Raw genomic sequence first — 20,402 nt, forward strand, 5'->3', positions numbered from 1 at the left:
GTAGACCTATGATAACTAAAAAAATTCCTTAGAAAATCAGGAAATAAATCCTAATTTTTGAGCTGGAAGGAAATCTTAGAAATTACCTAGTTCCACATTAATGGTAGGGGAAATCTGAAGTCTATTCCAAGGTTTTAAGCCTGATTAGCACAGAACCAGGATTAAATCCAGGGTTTATGTTCATAAAATCCACATGCTATTTTCAGAGCTGCAATTTACAGATGAAAATGAAGCTTTCCTCACCTTGAGTCCTTTATGAGCCAGAGCTCGTCTATAGCACGCTTTCACGTTCCCATCGTCGATCTGAAGTGCCCGATCACAGTCCTGCTTTGCCTCTTCAAACTGGCACAGTTTCAAGTAACAGAGAGCTCTGGTAGAACGTAATTATGAAAGTAATGATGCGTTATGAACAGCAAAAACAACATATCTGGGAATTCAGACAGCTCATAAAAATCAGAACATAGCTCAGTTTCAACACCACAGCTGTCTCACGGAACCCTAACATTTTACTCCGACTGTGGCATTTTCATGCAATGTAATTGTGGCATTGGGGATAGAACTGCTAACAAAATACAGTCTGGGCCCCTCAAGGAGGCTACAATCTAGTGGAAGAGAGAAACAAGTAAATCATGCAAACACACTAATATCTAAACAAGATGCTCTGGGAGCGCATAGCTGAGAATCTCACTGGATCTGGTGGGGCTGAGGCAAGGGCAGGAGTCGTCAGGGAACAATTCCCAGAAGAAGTTACATTCAAATTGAATTCCAGAGTATGAGGTGAGAATTATTCAGTGCCAAGGCACTGGGCTGAGCATTCAGATGTAGGACGGGAGAGTGGTGGCCAAGGGCCCAGCAACAGCAGAGTCTCACAGTGAGAGAGAGAGCGCGTGAGAGAGTACGTGCACATGCGCACGCAGTGCTCTTGATGGGCTAAGAAAAGTGCCATATGGCTGGATGCAGGGGTGAGGTAGAAGGGAGGCCAGGCCAGATGGTGAAGGGTCCAGTAAATCATGGAAAGAAGGCTGAGCTTTCTCCTGACTTCATGGAGGTCCACCGATGGGTTCTCAAACGGGCTAATCGGTTTACCGGGTTTTAGAATGATGGCTCCAGCTGCAGCTTGGAGAACGAGACGGAGGGAAGAAGACATGCAGGGTGCTGCAAACATGTAGGAGGAGACGTGGTGGCCCAGGACAGCGGCAATGGTGAGGGCGGAGAGAAAGGCTCCCACCAGCGAGGAATTTGGGAAGAGGACATCAGAGGCGTCGGTCAGGAGTGCAGAAAGGAGGGACTGCTTAGGTCTGGAGCCCAAGAGGAGGTGGAGGGGGGCAGGGGTTCCCACAGAAAGGTGGTCGTGGGACTGGGGAGAAGATGGACTGGCTCAGAGAGCATGCAGAGTGAAAAAGGGATCTACACCTCAGAACCCTGAGAAGGGCAGGGAAAGGAAGGCCGGGGGAGGGAGGAGACAACAGCTGGGCAGCAAGCTGTCTGCACTGACACCGAAGGGAGAGACAGTTTCAGGCCCAACTGAGCGGCTGCCAATGCCCCCCAGCCCGCGCACCGCATGCTGTCAGTCTCTCTGAAAAACACTCACTTAGGACAATATGCTATATAAATTCTCAAAATGATGGGAAAAAAAAAACTTTGGCAATTAATTTGTATTTTTTAACCAAAAAAATTAACGTAAGAAATATATAAAGTCACAAAGAACTTGCCTGTTTGTATAAATGGCACATTCCTTGTTGTTAATCTTTAAGCATTCACTGTATTTACTAAGGGCATCTTTATAGTTTTTGTCCTTTACACATTGATTTCCTTCTTCTTTAAGGGTTTTAAACATTTTTTCATCTATGGGACACCCCCCAAGGGGGAAAAGAGAAGGATTCACATAAGCACCTCCACAACATCTTCAGTACATATGTAAGCAGATATTCTCTTGCAAATTAACCTGACCACACACTATGCAAAGCTGAAGTCGAAGTGGAATGACACTTTGTATACAAATTAAAAAGACAAACTGGCTATAAGTAAAAATTATACAATTACAACAATATTTTTTTCAAATTGGAAAATAAAACCTAAGTAATTACATCACTTTACCCATATTGGTATGTCTTCTCTACTGGAGATACAAACATATACAGTGTTTGGTTTAGTAACTATTTCATAAAAAAATGCACAAACAAACCTGTTCACGGCTGAGATGGACGTCTGTCCAGTACCCCATCTCCTTGGAAAAACCACACCACACCTCCCTCGTTCTCCATCCTGCAGTTTAGGTAAAGCGAGCCCTACCCTAGCCCAACTCTTTGGAGTAATCTTTGTGCTACCATCAGCACATTATACTTCCTTGGCCACAGTAATCTAACTCGTCAGGGATGGGACTATGAGAGCCAATAAGCCACAACCAGATTTTTGTGGCCGCTTCTGGTATTGCTTGCTCTTTCTCCTGGAATATGAGAAGAGGAGCTACCCTGCCATCTGGTGACTACAAGGGGAGACTCTGTATTTCTAAGATGGGGTCAAAAAAAGCAATAAAGAGGCTAAGACGGAGAGCTAAAGAAGAACCTCTGAGTCCTGAATCCAGCCATCCATGCAGCTACTCCACCTGTGGACGTTTCCATGATAGGAGCCAACAGACCACCATTTTCACTTATGCCATAAAAGGCTGGGTTTTCCGTTATCTGCAGTGAAAGAGTCCCAACTATTACCATTTCCTGCCTTGCTCTCCTGCAGTGACCACGGCCAACTCTGCTTAGGGTTCATCTCCCCTTCCTAATGGTGCCTTTATGTCCACTCAGCTATCACCCCCATCCTACTCAACTCAGGGGTTCAGGAGAAGCTGACCCCACCCATCAGGAACACAGGCCTCAGCCAATCGGGACACGGCATGTCCTTGTCATAGAGACGGCTCAGGAACGGGCACGTGACCCATTAAATAGGTACCAAGAGAACAGGAGTTAAGAAAGTAACAGCACAGATAAAAAAGCTAGGGCTTTCAGGGTAACATAGTTTCTCACTTTTAAATTAATGCCACCCAAAGCAGTGGTGTCTCTCTCCCTTTCATGGACCCATGAAGCCTACAACTGCTAAGGTTCTATTATTTTCAGTCAGGACTGGAGCCCTGATGAACCTTCAGTTACACGAGCCAAGATATTCCTTATGGTTTAAGTCAGTAGATTTTCTGTACTTGCAACCAAAGTTTTCTACCACACATAAAGTACGAAAACCTGAAGTTTTAAACCTATGTAATGAAATCTACCTAATGGAGTAACTTGAGAGAAAATTAGAATCCATAAATTAAAATTTCAAATATATCTTTAAATTTCCAATCTAAACATCTTGATATCTGAAACTTATAGTATAAACTTGGAATGTAAACAATAATCTTATTTGTCCCCAGCACAAGGGCATAAAATAGTAACTTTTCGCCCTTTATTTCAAATCACAGAGTATTTCTAATGTTTCGTGTTTCAAAAGACCACACGATGGGGCCAAATGACACTCCCCATACATCCTGCTGTATGTAAGCCCTAAAATAGAGTATCACAGGGATTCCTCCCTGCCCATTTGCTGAAAAGCTTTCCTTAAGCTTTTCTTCTCCCACTGTATTTAAGCTTTTGGCACCTATTCTAATAATCACATAAATCTGGAGAGAAAGCTCTGATTATACTGGTGCTTGCGATTAGCTGACACAGATCTGCAGTGTAGTTAGACATGCTCTTTGTTAATAAACAACTACCCTTAACTGAGCAAATGCTTTGTGTGAGATTCCACTAATAGCCAGCTCTAGAAAACCAGAGAGCTCCAAGGTTTTCTAAGAACTGCTAAATAATCTTAAAGCCTTAGTAGATGTTCCCTGCATTTCCCTTCTATTCAATGAAGAGGATGAGGGTCTAACGGGAGCCACATCACGACTCAGGAATCTCAGGGTCTCTACAAGATAAGCCTCAACCGGGGACCCACATGGAGTCCCTAAGCAGGAAGGAGAAATGGGGTCTCAACCGGCTTTTAGCAGAAAGCAAGAGTGAAGTCCCATTTATTAAACACTCTGCACAAAGCAATGAGGTAGATATGTTAACAACGGGAATGTAGATATGTTAACAACAATGATATAAGGCAGAAAGAAATACCTGCTAGATATTTATGTTGTAGAGCTTTACTTTGTTCTTTTATTTCAAACACACCAATCTTACTACTTTAAGCTCTGTCACATACAGGTGTAGGGAAGAACTACACGCTACTTCTTTTTACAAATAATAATGCAAACTAAACCTTTATTAAGTATTTTGCATGCAAATCTCCATTTATTCCTGAGAACAAGCCACAAGACAGTTATTCTAATCCTCCCCTTTCATACACACTAGACAGTGGATGTGGGAAGCAACTTTTTATAACTCTAGTTAGAGGGCAAACAGGGTCTTAACTTAAACTTGGGTCTGATGCCTAAGTTCATGCCCTTATCCTGCTTTCCTGTGAAAACAGACACGCAGCTCAAGATAACTTTGAAAAGAAAGATGTGTAGGCTTCCCCCACCTGCGATGCTGGGCTGGGGCCGGCTGCAGGAATCCCCCCCTTGGCTGGGGGGCATCTTGGCCACAGGCTGCCAGGCTCGCACATGTGCAGCAGTGGGCACAGCAGGAATGGGTGACAGCTTCTCCCGCCAGCTTGGTCCATCCAGATTCATTAAAATTCTTGTTATTCTAAAAAGAAAACGAGTTTTCTCTATTGATCATGTCATTTTTTTATATCACTGAAGCTCAAATCAACAGTAAGATTTACAGTGCTGCATTTGTGTACTTCCCTACAGAAAACACAGTCTTAAGCTTTATCTGCTGTCCCCATAAATGGTCTTTAAAAGGATTTTTAAGGGGCGCCTGGGTGGCTCAGTGGGTTAAGCCGCTGCCTTCGGCTCAGGTCATGATCTCAGGGTCCTGGGATCGAGTCCCGCATCGGGCTCTCTGCTCAGCAGGGAGCCTGCTTCCCTCTCTCTCTCTCTCTGCCTGCCTCTCTGTCTACTTGTGATCTCTCTCTGTCAAATAAATAAATAAAATCTTAAAAAAAAAAAAAATAAAAGGATTTTTAAAAGTTGCCCAAAACTATGTTAACTTTAGATCCTTTTTGTATCAAAAGAAAAAATGAAGGCATTTCTAATTGGTTTAAAATTTTTTTAATGCATATGTGATGTGATAAAAAAGTAAACTATAAAGGTAAAATTTAGGAGGCCTAGCAGAAATGTCCCACATGATTATCTAATGTAATTACTAAACTGATAATGCATTACTCTTGAGAATAATCAAAAGCACTTAGAATGTCTATGCCCAAACTATACACCAAAGACAGGTATACAAGACCAGCTGCTAAAACGCATGAGGGAAAGCTGCTGTATGGAACACTGTTTTTTGTTTCATTTTTGGAACACTGTTTTTTCTTCAAACATTTACATATGGCTGAGATAGTCTTACCTTGAAATTTTTTTTTATCTCTACAATTATCCACTTACTGTGCTTTCATATACATAATAATGAAAGGCCAGGATACTGGAAGGGCCCTTACGTTATTAACTTAACTAATAGCCATCATAAAGTTCAGATTAACATCCCTGATTACCACTTTGTCATCATTTTAAACATACACATTGTCATATTTAAGCTTAAAAACAAAACTGAATTATGTCTTTCAAATGAAACTGGTTTAAAAAAGGTGTTCCAAGACTGAGAAGATTTACAGGTAATTAGTAGAACACATTCAAGTTAGCTAACTCAGCAGTACTTTTTGTGTGAGTAGTTTTTATATTTATACAGAGACAGATACAATCCACATACTTTTCTTACAGTTTTTTTAAACTAAAATTTCAATAGTGATCTTTGGTTATGCAAACCAAATCTCACACATCTTAGTGTAAAGAAACTAACTTCAAAAATAATGTAAGACCACCCACAACTGCAGAAGAAAAAAAAAAACTTTAGAAAAGAGAATTTTCAAGCAAAACTTGTATTACCAGCAGAGAGGAAGGAAGAAGCAGCTGAAAAGAGATGATGTGTTGCCAGGGAGTAAATAAGTATATGCAGGGAAATTTAACATATAAGATTCCTGGAGAGGAAGAGAGGAATATGGTTAATGGAAGACAGAAACAAAATAAGCACAGATGTTTAAATTAAAAAAAAAAAAAAAAAGCTGCTGTTGCTCACATGGAAAAGCAAGCATAAATATGGGATTCATGAAAAGGAACAGTGAAATTTTATGGGTATTGTATAGAAAAATATATATGGCAAACCAGACAAAGCCTCCTCATCTTCTTATACAGTAACAGAAACACTCGATTAAAAAATGAAAGAATCTTAAAACTCAATCTGTATAAAAGAACCTAAGTACATACTAAAAGTGTAACACAATCCTCAAAAAGCTAAACATAGAATTCCCATATGACCCAGCGATCCCACTCCTAGGTATACCCCAAGAGGAACTGAAAACAGATGTGCAAACAAAAACTTGTACACAAATGCCCACAGCAGATGATTCCCAATAGCCCAAAGACGGAAACAACTTCAACGTCCATCACTGATGAACGGATAAACAAAATGTGCTATGTCCATACAATGGACTGTTACTCAGCTACAAAAAGAAACAAAACACTCACGGAGTCTACATACAACATGAACCTTGAAAACGTCACGCTAGGTGAAAGACGCCAACCATGAAAGGCACGGACTCTAGGATTCCACTCACAGGGACTGCCCAGGGCAGGTAGAGCCGCAGACAGAGAGCAGATGAGTGGCTGCCAGGGGCTGAGAGAAGGGAAGAGTGGCTGTTCATGGGATACAGGGCTTCCTTTGGGGATGATGAATGTTCTGGAACCAGAGAGAGGTGGTAGGTTGTACAAGTGTACATGTGAACTAAAGGCCACTTACTTGCGTACTTTAAAATAGTCCATTTTATGTTCCGTGAATTTTACTTCAAAGTACATAGTGCAGAAGGTTCACAGATAGGAGTAATCACAGCCTCTCAGGTAACTACTCCTCCCTTCAGCACTTCCCGCCTATCACTGTGAACTGGCTTTCCTACAACACCTCCCAAGAGGCCCCTTCCTTGCTGTCGGCTACTTCAGCTGTCTTCCCACCTCGTTTCACAGGAAGCCCAAGCTCTGTGAGAAGATCCTTCTTTCCCAATTACCTTGGAGATGACCGGACAGATGATGGCCAAATTAAAAGCCAACCATAGGAGTGAATTATACTCTCTGTGTTGAAGAATAAGAAGACGTTATCTACTGTACGAAATACTTCAACTACACAGACGGATAAAACACAATTCCTGACCTCAAGGAACTTCCAGTAGAATGAGAGAAAAACAATTTTACAAAAAGGGAGGGACAGAGAATTTACAAATGATATGGAAGCAGGGTAATAATAGAAGGCACAGTGTTCCGGGGGAGCTGGGAAGGGCGCCTGAAGTACATGTACGCTGGAGCGTAGGTGGGTCTATCGGGGAAAGTCATTTCCTGGAGGAATCAGGTCCTCTCCTAAAGGACGGGAAGGAATTAACTGGGCCAAAAAGGGGAAAAGTGTCTCCAGGCAGAGGATGACATTTCTGCAAGGCAGCTGTGCCAGGTGACGCTGTCCAAATTTTGCAAGCTCAAGATCAAGGAGGTTGTGAAAGCCCAAGGCTCGATGTGGCCCCATTCCAGGTCCAATAACCAATGAATATCCCTTTCAGACATGGGTCAGACAGGTTCTGCGGAACCAGAATGGACACTCCAGGAAATGGCTGTTGGCGCTACATACAGATCTTTCTAACAGTCTTCTACAAAGTGCAGTGGGACTGTGGGGGAGGTAAGGTATGATTTGATAAAATGAATGCCATTCTCCTCTTGCACAATTTGCTCAAGGTCTCCTCCTGTCCTATCAGTCCTCTTCAAAGACCACGTCAGGCGCTCGCTCTCCAACAACTGAAGCCTACACAATGGGGCCCGGCCTCCATGTGATCTCCCCACCTTACTAACATATTTTCACTGCTGGGGATAATCTGTCTTATATTTCTTCCCCTAGCTATATTCTGGTTTGCTTAAATACAGAAAAACTAGGTTATTTTTTCCTTTTTTGTCTTGGGGGGAGGGCGGGGCATGGTACAGCAGACCAACACAGGGCACAGTGTAACGCACGGAGTAAGGTATATTCTGGACAAATGGGATCAGAAAATAGTATACATAACTAGCAATATTATCCAACTCATAATTTTTTAATTTCACCTGAAAGCAATTTATGAAGTCTGGAAATTCTTACCTTCCCATGCTCACTCAGGGGGCAAATAGGTCATAATACAAATTAGATCCAAATTCTTTGCTATTTCACCATGATAAATTAATACTCATCCTATGATGAGTGTCTATTTAAAGGGCACAGAACACAAAATCTAGCAGGCTCATGAAGACATCCACTCTCCTGAGGAGAAACAATAAGCGGCTATGTTTCCACTGACAGATGTGGTGCAATGAGTATGTGCAAAAACCCTGTAGGAGAAGATTCGAGACGGCAGTTTTCACTACATTCTTGGATCTTGTCCTAGAATTACTACTGATTTACAACATCACTGAGAACACCTTCCTAATGCCACAGACGTTTACAAATACTATAAAATTAAATTCTGAGCATTCGGAACAGCAAAGATCTATATCCTAAGCTTAAAAAAAAAAATTTACTGTAATTAATGGACCAGGACACAAATATAAAGGTGTTAGAGGACAACTCAAAGTGGATTATAGGACAGTTAGAAATTAAGCGAGAGAGAGAACCGTCTGGTTTTGATGGGAGTGAAAACCACGCATGCAAAGTGAGTAACTGAGGACTTGTCTACACTCTGACAGTGTTCTCAGAGGGGAGAGAGAAAAACATGTAATTTCAGTAAAGAACAGTAAGACCTGAGGCACCACCTCAGGCTGGCTTACCTGTTAATACTGTCGTTTGCTAGCTGGATTGTGCAGTCTATCTGCAACACTGTTTTATAATCCACATAAGCTTTCTGATATTGCTCTAAAGTTTCATAGGCCATTGCTCGACGAAGAAGAGGTTTGACTGAGAATGGATGAAGTTCCAGAGCCCTAAGACAAAAATATTATGTCATTTGTTTTGAAAATTACTCAGCTTCTAATAACTAAATATACACTATAGTACTAGACTTTCAGATAAGGGCACAGTTGGTATTTCATATGAAGGACACAGGAATACACCAGAAAGACAAACTCAGGGCTAAAGAACAATCAAACTTGCGGTTATTTCCTTTATTTTATTTACTTTGGGTGGGGGAAGAGGGAGAAGGAGAGAAAAAGTCCTAAGCTGCTCTACTCCCAGTGCAGAGCCTGATGCAGGGGCTTGGTCTCACAAACCTGAGGTCATGACCTGAGCTGAAATCAAGAGTCGGATGTACCAACTGAGCCACCCATGTGCCCCCAGTTCCTTTATTTTAAACCTGTAGCAAAGCATATCAGCATTTACTCTTTCCCCCACTGAGACAGAGCTCCCTGGCAACAGAGAGCACGCCCCACCCTCTCCAATGCCCCATCCCTTCCCTCTGCCCTAACAGAGCCAACCATGGCACCAAATACAAAGTTAGCTTTCAACAGATTCTTGTTACCTAATGATGGATTAAAAGGAAAATTTTTATTCACACCTGTGTTTAATAAGGCATCTCAGCACAGAACCACAAAAACCTGCATTACATTTTGAAAACAGCTCCCTTAACTTCAGTTTATTATGATTTACTTGCTGGCAAAGGGCTTCAAAAATGGACCAGAGGGAATCAAGGAATTAAGTAGATGATGATTTCTTAGAAGTCATGAATTTTCATCTTGCATTTTTTTAGGCTATGAAGTATTTCCAACATCACCAGAGATGTATCTCAAGGTTGTGTTCCTTGGTTTTGTTTGAAGTAACTGTTTAAAGCTACTTCAAACAACAGACTTCATTACATTCTGAAACAGAACAATCCAGAGACCATATTTATGAATGAAAACTATCATACTCTTCGTTTTTGCAAACGTAACTGAAACTGTAAAACATGGCAAGCAGAAATCCTAGGAAAAACCTACTTGCTAAACACCCAGCAGGAAGTGTCTGTGGCCCCGGCGCCCCATATCAGGACGGCAGGTCTGCTTCTCAGGGTCACTCTTCTGCTACAAGCAGTTTTCACAGTGGATGTGTAACGGGCTTCAGGGAAAGCACAAGTGAGGGCTGCTTTACTTTTTCTCCAACAGTCATGGGGATCTGCTGTCTATCCCTATCTACAGTGATCTGGCAAGGAGGAAGCTGACAGAACACCTGCCACCTGACACGTCTGCCACTGCAGACTCTCACCGAACTGCCCAAGGGGGCAAGTTCAAGTTCATGCTGCAGGTGAGGAGATGGAGGGGAAAGGAGTGTGATCCGCCCACAGGGCAGTTCTTTTGAATTTTGGCTTTGGGAAAGCCAGGAGAGTGCCTGTTCCCAGGGCCCAGATCAACACCTGGCCCATGGGAGGCACTCAGCCAATACCTCCTGAACAAACCTATGCTTTGCCTACCACACACATACAAAAACACCATAAATAAGGGAACTCTGCTGGAGTCATTCACAATTCTCCACATTGTACAGATACTCCACCGCAAAGGCGGGTGTGCTCCCAGGCTGCGCACCATAGAGGCTGTCATTAACCAGCTGTAAGATCTAACCAATTTTGTTCTGCCTGGGTGTTACCACTGTGGGTTATTTTAAGGATCTCCTCTGTACTGCACTGGGTTTTAAATTTTTTTTTTTTCTGTAAAACGTGTATTACTTTTATAACTTACGAAAGTTAAAGTAAAGTAAAACTAAGGGGCGTGTGGTGGCTCAGTCATTAAGCGTCTGCCTTCCGCTCAGGTCATGTTGGGTCCTGGGATTGAGCACTGCATCGGGCTCCCTGCTCAGCAGGTAGCCTGCTTCTCCCTCTCCCACGCCCCCTGCTTATGCCCCCTCTCTCACTGTATCTCTCTGTCAAAGAAATAAAATATTTTTTTAAAAAAAGTAAAACTAAGATCAAGTAAAAACTCTTAAAACACCAGAGAACTGATCTCTGAGCAAAAGAATCTATCACTTTTATTTATTTAAAAGATTTTATTTATTTATTTGACAGACAGAGATCACAAGCAGGCAGAGAAAGAGGAAGGGAAGCAGGCTCATTGCTTCGCAGAGAGCCCGATGCGGGGCTCAATCCCAGGACCCCGGGATCATGACCTGAGCCGTAGGCAGAGGCTTTAACCCGCTGAGCCACCCAGGCGCCCCAAGGATCACTTTTACCATTGCCTTAAATCTAGCTTTGTTTCATACTTAGGGGATATTAACAACATGAACCAAGATGACAAACGTGTATGATACCCCTACAACTACCCAATGTCACCACAACTACCCCATGTCCCCCCAGACTTCCAATGCCCAAGGTGCTATTCAGCCACTGAAGACGGATCCCAGGCAGGCGCAGAATATAACACTGAGACGATGCATTCAATTTTCAGCACTCCCAGCCCAGTAAATGCAAGGTTTTTTTTCTCTGTAACCACAATCCTGAAAATGAATATGAGCTTATAAATGGAAATTCCACTAAGAAAAAAAAAAAGGGGGCATTCATTCATAAAAACAGAACTTTTAAGCCAGAGCTCACAAAGGCTTAACTATTCAAGTTAATACAGTTAAGACCCTGCCGAGTTTTAATTTGAAGCCTGTCAGAGAGTAGCAAAAAAGGAGCAAAAGCAGAGAATTACAAGGCAACATTCATTTTTAGTCAATCTGTCAAATTATTCTCAATGGAAAGTCACTGAAAGGTTTTTTTGGTGTAGTGTAGATAACCTCAAAACGTTCTCTAGCATGGGAAAAGAGGGTTTGTTTTTGTTTTTAGCTGATATACAATTCTGAAAACATAAAGCAATTGCTAGGACAATGGTTTTAAACTTTTTCCCTGATTCATGGTTCACCTTGAAGACTAAAATAGAAACATGGAGATGCTGTGGTCTGGAGAGGGGCAAGGCCCAGAGTCCCCTTGAGCTCCTCAAAAACCCCTTACTCTCCTAACAATGATCCATCCTCTCAGCACACCCCTAGGACACACCTCAGAGGAAGTGTTTCAGAGCAGGCCCCAGGAGTTCAGATGTGTAAAATCAAACACTTTTCCCCCAAACTGTATCAAAAGTTATTCTTCATAGGTCAAGCTATGAAAGTTAATTCACAGGTTCCCCTCTCTCCCTTATTTGAAAGTTTGCCCCCGTGAGTTTATTTTTGTTTTTTTCTTAAGTTTGACTCCTACTACGACTTGTCTTGGAATAAGGGCTCATGGCACACAAAACAACTCTCCGAAGAGTGGAGACAATTCAGTGAAAAACTAAAACATAGGTTTCCATGAAAATGTATGGAATTTTCTTGAAGTGAAAAGGAAATAGTCCTACTTTGGCTACTAAATGACTGCTAGTTCATACAGATTAAAATACATTTATTTCAACATGTTCACAAAAGCAAATCACGGTTTCTAGCATTAAAAGTAGTTTGAGGTTCACTGCTTTGGAGTAAAATCACCTCATGCCCCGTAGGTTGGGACTCACATGCCAGGTATCAAGAAAACACCTAAGTAGGTCGGGCTCCATAGCGGTCAGTACTGACCAGCAAAACAGGATTCCTTGGCCTAGAACACAGCTCTTATCTAAGGACATCTTAACTACACCACCGCCCATCTCCCTCCCCACCCTAAAGCCGGTCTCCTGCTCCTTCCAGACAAACCTCCATTCTAGCCTCCTTACACACCAGGGCTAGAATCCCGTCTTTGACTTCCTCCCAGATCTACACTGAAACACAACAAATTTTAGCAAGAAAATGCTACCTTAAACCATCTCACTTAAGATTAAGGTGAGCCCGCTGTTTTGCTGTAGCTCTAACTGTAGGGTTCCCACCTTTTAACCGTAGCTCTGAACTCGCTCACTGTAGAAAGACCCAAGATAAATCTAAAGGTTAATGTGTTAGCCACAGACACTTGTGCTGTAAAGGTTCTTGGCTGCATATCACAATGTTTTTGATACTCCACAAATTCGTATGGTCTTATTAGTTAAATGCAGTGGTAAATGTTTACCAACCAGCTCTCCAACCAGCAAAACCCAGATTTGAGGTGCCTGCCAATTTTCATGGTGTCAGTACTTCAACCATGGCAGATTTCAAGCTACCGATGTGACTTCAATCAGCTCCTAAAAATGTAATAATCGGTGTGAGCCAGCCCAATAGTGCATGGGGTCTAGAGTCAGGGCCAAGTGACTATGAATAGTATTTATTTTAAATTTGAATACGTAAAATTGGCAAAAAAAAAAAAAATCCAAGCCCCTCAACACCTTCTTTTTAAACTGTAGGCACAGATAGTAGCAAGTTTTTACCCATATCAATACACTGATACTAACACTGAAAAAAATAATAAATTGTTCATCTTATAATGAGGTTGTCCACACAAGTTATTGTTCAACCTAGGGCTTCTGAAAGTGAAAAGGGGAGATGTTAGTAATTTGCCAGACAAGAGGAGTAAACCAGGACTGTGAGGGTCAAGCCAGAACACACAACTTATTTTTTAGATGCACTACTAGTAGCTTCCTTCCAAAGGATTTCTGAAACAGGCTTATTACTTGATGGTGGAAGAAAACAAATTTTTCATGTAAATACATTCACCAACCTCAGTATGTAACTTGTTGAGTACCATGGATGCCTACAGTGCTTGAGGGATGCAAACAGTCTGAAACATGGGTCCTGACTTCACGGAGCTGAAAATCGAGTGTAGTGGATAACGCAAGTACCCACAGGTGTGAGAGTGACAGTGTGCCGGTTAGAGCCATGCAGGGGACCAGGGAGCCTGAGGTGACCAGGAAGGCAAAGAAGAGGAGGCAACTGAGCAGGGATTTCAGAAGGCAAACATGTGCAGAGGGCATCACAGTGGCCCAAATGAGAGCAGAAAGCTCGTTGGGGGGAGGGGGTGGTAAGAGGAGCTTATAATTCTCTGCAACACCACACTGAGCCACGGAATACCTGTTTGAACCACAAAAATAATGCTTCAGGAAAAGTTGTTCTGATGCTACAGTGGAGGAGCCAAAGAGACTAGACGCAAGGCTTCTCCAAAGTCTAGAACTGACCTGAAAAGAGCATGGATTAAGGTGGTGGCTGTGGAAATGAAAAAAGTTCGCAGTCTTCTATTAATTGTATTCGTATATATGAAGGAGAAAAACTTATCATTTTTATGTATAATTCAATTAACATGTCTTTAAAGTCTCTAAGAAGTTAGATTCATGCAGAAAATTCATTAAGAAATTAAATACTGCATTCATTCATCACACTGCTGACAAACCTGAAAACGCGCCGTTTACCTGTTACAATCTTGAATGCAGCCGCTGCAGTTTCCTTCTTTTAGGTAACACGCCGCTCTATTTGAATATAAGATACTTAGATCCTCTGCATTTCCACTTCCTAAAATCACAGTTCATTAAACACGGTTAAAATCCATTAGCGCAATCCCGGCTCCCCAGCAGGCGGACGCCTGAGGTCTCCGGGGGGCACTGCGGTCCCACAGGCCGCCCGGTGCCCGCGGTGGCCGCAGAGGGCGAGCCCGCGAGGGACGGACGCGCCCCGCCGGGCCACGTGCTGCGCGTTCCAGGGTGCCGCTCGCTCGGGTCCGTCCCACCCCGCGCTGGGCCCGGTCCGCACCAGCGCGAGCGTCTGTCATCGGGACCGCCGCCCCTCGCCTACCTGCGGGCTCCAGCTGCGCGACCGCCGCCGAGTACTTGAGGGCCGCCTCGGCGAACTGGCCGCTTTTGAACAGCTCGTTGCCCTGGCTCTTCAGGTCCGCGGGGCCGAGCGCGGTGGCGGGGACCGGGCCCGCGGAGGCGTCGGCGGCTGGGTCCCCGGCGCCCCGCCCGCTGCCCGCCGCCGCTGGGGCCCGCAGACGGCCCCGCTTGTCCGCGCCGGCCCCGGGCGCCCGACCCCGCCGCGGCGCGCCCTTCTCGGGCCGCTTGCCGCCCTCGCTTTTGCTGGTCAGCTTCTTCTGGATGTTGCCCATGGCGCGCGGCTCGGCGGCGCTCCCGGGTCCCGCCGGCTCCGCGGCCTCTGTGGGAAGTGGATGCGGGAAGCGAGTGTTTGCATCATCAGGAGAAACTACCTACCCGGGCGGCCGCGGGGGAGCCCGGCGCAGACGCGCGTTGCAGCGCTCGCGGGGGCGGGTCGTGGCGGAGGCCCGGCGGGCACCGCCCCGGCGGGCGGGGCAGCGCTGTTCCCGGCACCTCCAGGGGCACGTCTGCCGCGGGGCCGAGTGCGGAGCCTTGCGCTCCCCGGGCCACGCACCGAGCCACCCCGTAGTTAATTGGTTGAACGCCGACGGGCTTGGGACGCGAGCACGGCTCCTCAGAATTATTCCCTGAGTCAAAGCATCCGTGGCAGGTACAGCTTACAAAAACGTACCTTTCTCCTATTTCCGATTTATGAGTGCATGAACTTACCAAACCTTGAGTACGATCATTGCACCCAAGATCGGGGTGCCCCTTTTCTTATGTTAAAGAACTGGGAGAAAAAGATAATTTGAAAGTGAAATAAAATGAATTTTTAAAATGAATTTTTAAAATTTTAAAAATGAATTTAGCAAAGAAATTACATAATATAGGCCCCAAGTTTTTAAAGTGAGACTTAAAAAACATCCATTACAATACCTTATTCAAGCTTAAATTCCTTTGATCATGATCGAAAGACTTCAGGCATTAATCAGAGCTTTAATAACTGATTACTGAATCTATTATTTTTAAATATGAAAATGATGTATAAATATTTCACGGATAGGTGTCTTACCAATATTTAAAACAAGGCAGTTATTTCACAGCACTGTTAAAAAACACTTAAGTACATGGGGCGCCTGGGTGGCTCAGTGGGTTAAAGCCTTTGCCTTCGGCTCAGGTCATGATCTCAGGGTCCTGAAATCCAGCAGCATCAGGCTCTCTGCTCAGCAGGGAACCTGCTTCCCTCTCTCTCTCTGCCTACTTGTGATCTGTCAAATAAATAAAATCTTTAAAAAAAAAAAAAAAACTTAAGTACAGAGACTGCCAACAAATTCTAACCTGATTTCTTTTTAAAGTAGGCTCCATGCCAAACATAGGGCTTGAATTCAAGACCTGGAGATCAAGAGTGGCAGACCGCACCACTGAGCCCAACTAAGCCAGCCCCTCTAATCTGATTTTTAGTGGATGTATTTTCCTGTGTTTCATGAGTGGTAAAGCCAGGATTTGAACCACAAGGACAAGGAGAATTGAAAACCACCAGTATTTAAATGAAAATCAGTGGATGGTCAACCTAAGGCAATCATTCAGTATAAAAACAGACAAATTAGTAAATATGGGTTTCTATACAGTGTAATAAACAAAAGAGGCTTCATTATGAAAACAATAAAAAGATCTTGTTATAACAATAAATCCCCAGATTGGACCCAGTAGGATTATCAGAGCAAGACTCCAGTCTTCTTTGTCTGGTATCTGCTGCTCAAGTCCCCACCCAGCATAAAAACAGATGAAAGCACAGATTCCTATCAGCAGAAACAATAGACAATTTAGTATTATTCTCCACTCCTTTGTATGTTATCCCCTCAGGTCTTACCAGTACTGTTACTAAAGAGCTGCAGATTATTTAGAACATCATATGGGTCAAGATTTTTACATATACCATTTTTCATTATCATTAATCCTTATACCTAGTATTATCTCCCCCACTTTATAAATGAGGCAACAAAGACAGAAGGGAAAAGCTAAAGGCTGTCCCAGAGCCAAGAGAGCTAGAAATCAGCATAACTGTTTTATGGAATTCAAATGAAATGAACCAAAATTAACTAAAAGCCATACCTCTCTCTTTAAGACTGAAATGTCCTTGAACCACTCTGATAGTCTCTAAAGGTAAGCCAAGGCCTGATCCTGAAAGACCTGTGAGTCCTGGTGTGTACTGTACTACCTGGGGACATTCCAGAAGAGTTGTTCAGAAGGTGGCTCTAAATGCAGCTCAGAGGTGTGGCCTATCTTGAATCTTCAGATAAGTCCCAGTTGACTTGGGAGTTGCTGATATAAATAGGATCACTAGAGTCTGGGTGTGGATGAGGTCACTGAGATCTCCGGAAGGATCCCTAAGAAATACTAACACATAAAGAATGATAATAAGAAAAATCTTCAGTGGAGATGGAGGAGTATCTAGAAATGAGAGAAAGCCCAGGAGGGAGCACTGCCTCAGAAACCAAGAAGAAAGAATATTTTAGGGAGGAGGGAGTCAACAATAGTAAGTATCAAAGGAAGGGATGGCCAGCAGCCTCAGCTGCCTAAGGCCTACCAACGACCATTAGATCTAAAGCCATGAGGACTTAGTTCAGTAGGCTTCAGTAGCTTGGGTAGTTGGTAGATGCAAAAATACTCAACAAAACACTAGCAAACCGAATCCAAGAGCATAGTACAAGGACTATAGACCATGACCAAGTGGGATTTATCTCAGGAAGTAGTTCAACAGTGCAAAATCACAGAACATACCACATTAATAGAATAAGGGGGGAAAAAAACACATGACCATAACTGACACTGAAGAGGCATTTGACAAAAGCCAACACCCTTTCATGATAAAAAACAGAAAACTAGAAACAAGTGAAATTTCTCAACATGATAAACTACATTCATGAAAAACCCAATCAACATCATCATACTCAATGGTAAAATTCCCAAAGCTTTCCCCTAAAGTTCAAGAACAAGACAAGGATGCTGTCTTCACCACTGCAACTCAACATTATACTGGAAGTTGTAGCCTGATCAATTAGGCAAGAAAAAAAAATACAATAAAAAAGCATCCATATTGGAAGGGAAGAAGTAAAACTATTTATTAATAGATAACATGATTATTACATATATTTTATATTATATATATGGGTGTGTCTATGTGTATGTGTTTATATTTGGGGGGTATATATAATCCTAAAGAACACACACACACACACACACACAAAACTACTACTGCTACTACTACTAGGGCCAAAAAGCAAATTCAGCAGTTTCAGGGTACAAGATACACCAGCAATGAACAATCTGAAAATTACAAAAGCAATTCCATATACAGTAGCATCCAGATGAATAAAATATTTAAGGATACATTTAACCAAGGAGGTGAAAGACTTGTGTGTAGAAAACTACAAATTACTGGGAAAAAAACAGTAAATGAAAAGATATCTCTTGATCATAGATAGGAAGACTTAGTGTAAAGATATCCAAAGTGATCTACAGATCTGACATAATCCCCTATCACAATTCTACAGGCTTTTCTGCAGAAATGGAAAAGGAGATCCTCAAATTCATATGGAATTTAAGGGGTCCAGAGTAATCAAAACAATCTTGAAAAAAAATAACAAAATCAAAGGACTTACACTTCTGATTTCAAAATTTACTAAAAGCTTCAGTAACCAAAACAGTGTGGTGCTGACGTAAGGATAGACATCAAGGCCAATAGAATAGAACCGAGATTCTATAAACGCATACATCTATGGCCAGTTAATTCTTGACAAGGATGTCAAGTCCATTCAATGGGGAAAGCATAGGCTAACAAATGGTGTTGGGACAACTGGATTTTTACATGCTGAAGAAAAAGCTAAGTTGGACTCCTTCCTACCTCAATCAATCAAAATAAGTCAGTGACCTAAATATAAGAACTAAAACCACAAAATTCTTAGAAGACAACATGGGGTAAATCTACATGCCCTTGGATTTGATGATGGATTTTTATTTAGCACACTTAAGTCACAGGCAAGAAAAGAGAAAAATAAACTGAACTCCATCAAATTTAAAAACTTTTCATACAAGGATATTATCAAGAAAGTAAAAACACAACCCACAGAAAGGGGGAAATTATGTGCAAGTCATATATCTTACCTGCAAGGGTCTAGTATCCAGATTATATAAAGTATATTCATAATGCAACTATAAAAAGACAAGCTAATTCTTAAATGGGCAAAGGACTTGAATAAGCATTCCTCTAAAGAAGATACACAAATAAAAATAATAATATACACATAAAAATGGTTAATGTAATAAGTCATTAGAAAAATGCAAATCAAAACTATAGGAGTTGCCGCTTCACACCCACTATAATGGCTATAATCAAAATGGCAACCCATAGCAAGCATTTGCAAGAATGTGGAGGAATTCAAATCCTCATATATTGTTGGTGGGACTATAAAATGGTGGAGCCATTTTGGAAAACAGCCTGGCAGTTCCTCAAGAAGTTAAACAAGAGTTATTTACCAAATAACCCAGCATTCTACTCCTAGTTATGTACCCAAGAAAATTAAAAACATATGCACACACACAAAACTTGTACTTGAGGGGCGCCTGGGTGGCTCAGTGGGTTAAAGGCTCTGCCTTCTGCCCAGGTCATGATCCCAGCGTCCTGGGATCGAGCCCCACATTGGGCTCTCTGCTCAGCAGGGAGTCTGCTTCCCTTCCTCTCTCTCTGCGGGCCTCTCTGCCTACTTGTGATCTCTGTCTGTCAAATAAATTAATAAAATCTTTAAAAAAATAAATAAAATCATGAAAAGAAAGGTGAATGATGTTGACTGGAAAAGTGAAAAAAACCAGGGGCGCTCTGAGTGGCTCAGTTGGTTGGGCATCTTCCTTTGGCTCAGGTTGTGATCCCAGGATCTCGGGATTGAGCTCCACAGGGAGCCTGCTTCTCCTGCTGCTCCCCCTGCTTATGCTCTCTCTCTCTGTTAAATAAATAAAATCTTAAAAAAAAAAAAGTCAAAAAAATACAAGTGAGAAACCAGTATCAGTCAGATACTATAAAAAAAATTAAAAGGTAAATGACAAACAAGGACAAATGGCAAGGGGTCGATAACCTTAAAATATGAAGAGCTTTTACAAAATAATAAGAAAATGTTAAAAGAGCCCAGTACAAAAATGAACAAAGCATATGAACAATTAATCACTAACGGAGAAATTAAATGATCAACAAATTTTGTATTGCTAACAAAAAAAGAAAATTAAAGGTAGATTTTTTTCTCTCCCATCAAATTGACCTAGATGGGGGATTAAAACAAAACAAAACAAAAAAAACAGTAAAGTATCCTTTGTTGTCAAGAGTAAAATGGAAAAAAAGAAAAAAAAAGAGTAAAGTGAAATAAGCATTCTTTTTTTAAATTGAGATATAATCCATATTTCATAAAATTCACCCTTTTCAAATTTAGTGGATTTTAATATATTCACAAGGTTGTACAACCATCACTAGTGTCTAATCCTGGGATATTTTTATCATCACAAAAAGAAATCTCATACCCATTAACAGTCACTTCCATCACCCTCCTCTTGCCACCATTAATCTATTTTCTGTCTC

General features: G+C 42.2%; 1 protein-coding gene across 2 annotated transcripts in view; it reads right to left on the reverse strand.

The window, feature by feature from the left end:
- The window catches only part of SPAG1 (sperm associated antigen 1), a 70,596-nt gene that overhangs the window by 10,539 nt on the left and 39,655 nt on the right, over positions 1-20,402 (reverse strand). For both annotated transcript variants that reach the window (XM_047728569.1, XM_047728568.1), the window contains exons 11-16: positions 14,763-15,119; positions 14,384-14,483; positions 8,939-9,091; positions 4,534-4,700; positions 1,713-1,845; positions 244-370 (exon numbers count right to left, since the gene is read on the reverse strand). In XM_047728569.1, coding sequence (XP_047584525.1) covers positions 244-370; positions 1,713-1,845; positions 4,534-4,700; positions 8,939-9,091; positions 14,384-14,483; positions 14,763-15,119 — 1,037 coding nt within the window. The remainder of the gene's footprint in view (positions 1-243; positions 371-1,712; positions 1,846-4,533; positions 4,701-8,938; positions 9,092-14,383; positions 14,484-14,762; positions 15,120-20,402) is intronic.

The sequence above is a fragment of the Lutra lutra genome, chromosome 4 (assembly GCF_902655055.1).
Source record: "Lutra lutra chromosome 4, mLutLut1.2, whole genome shotgun sequence".
Lineage (NCBI taxonomy): Eukaryota > Metazoa > Chordata > Mammalia > Carnivora > Mustelidae > Lutra > Lutra lutra.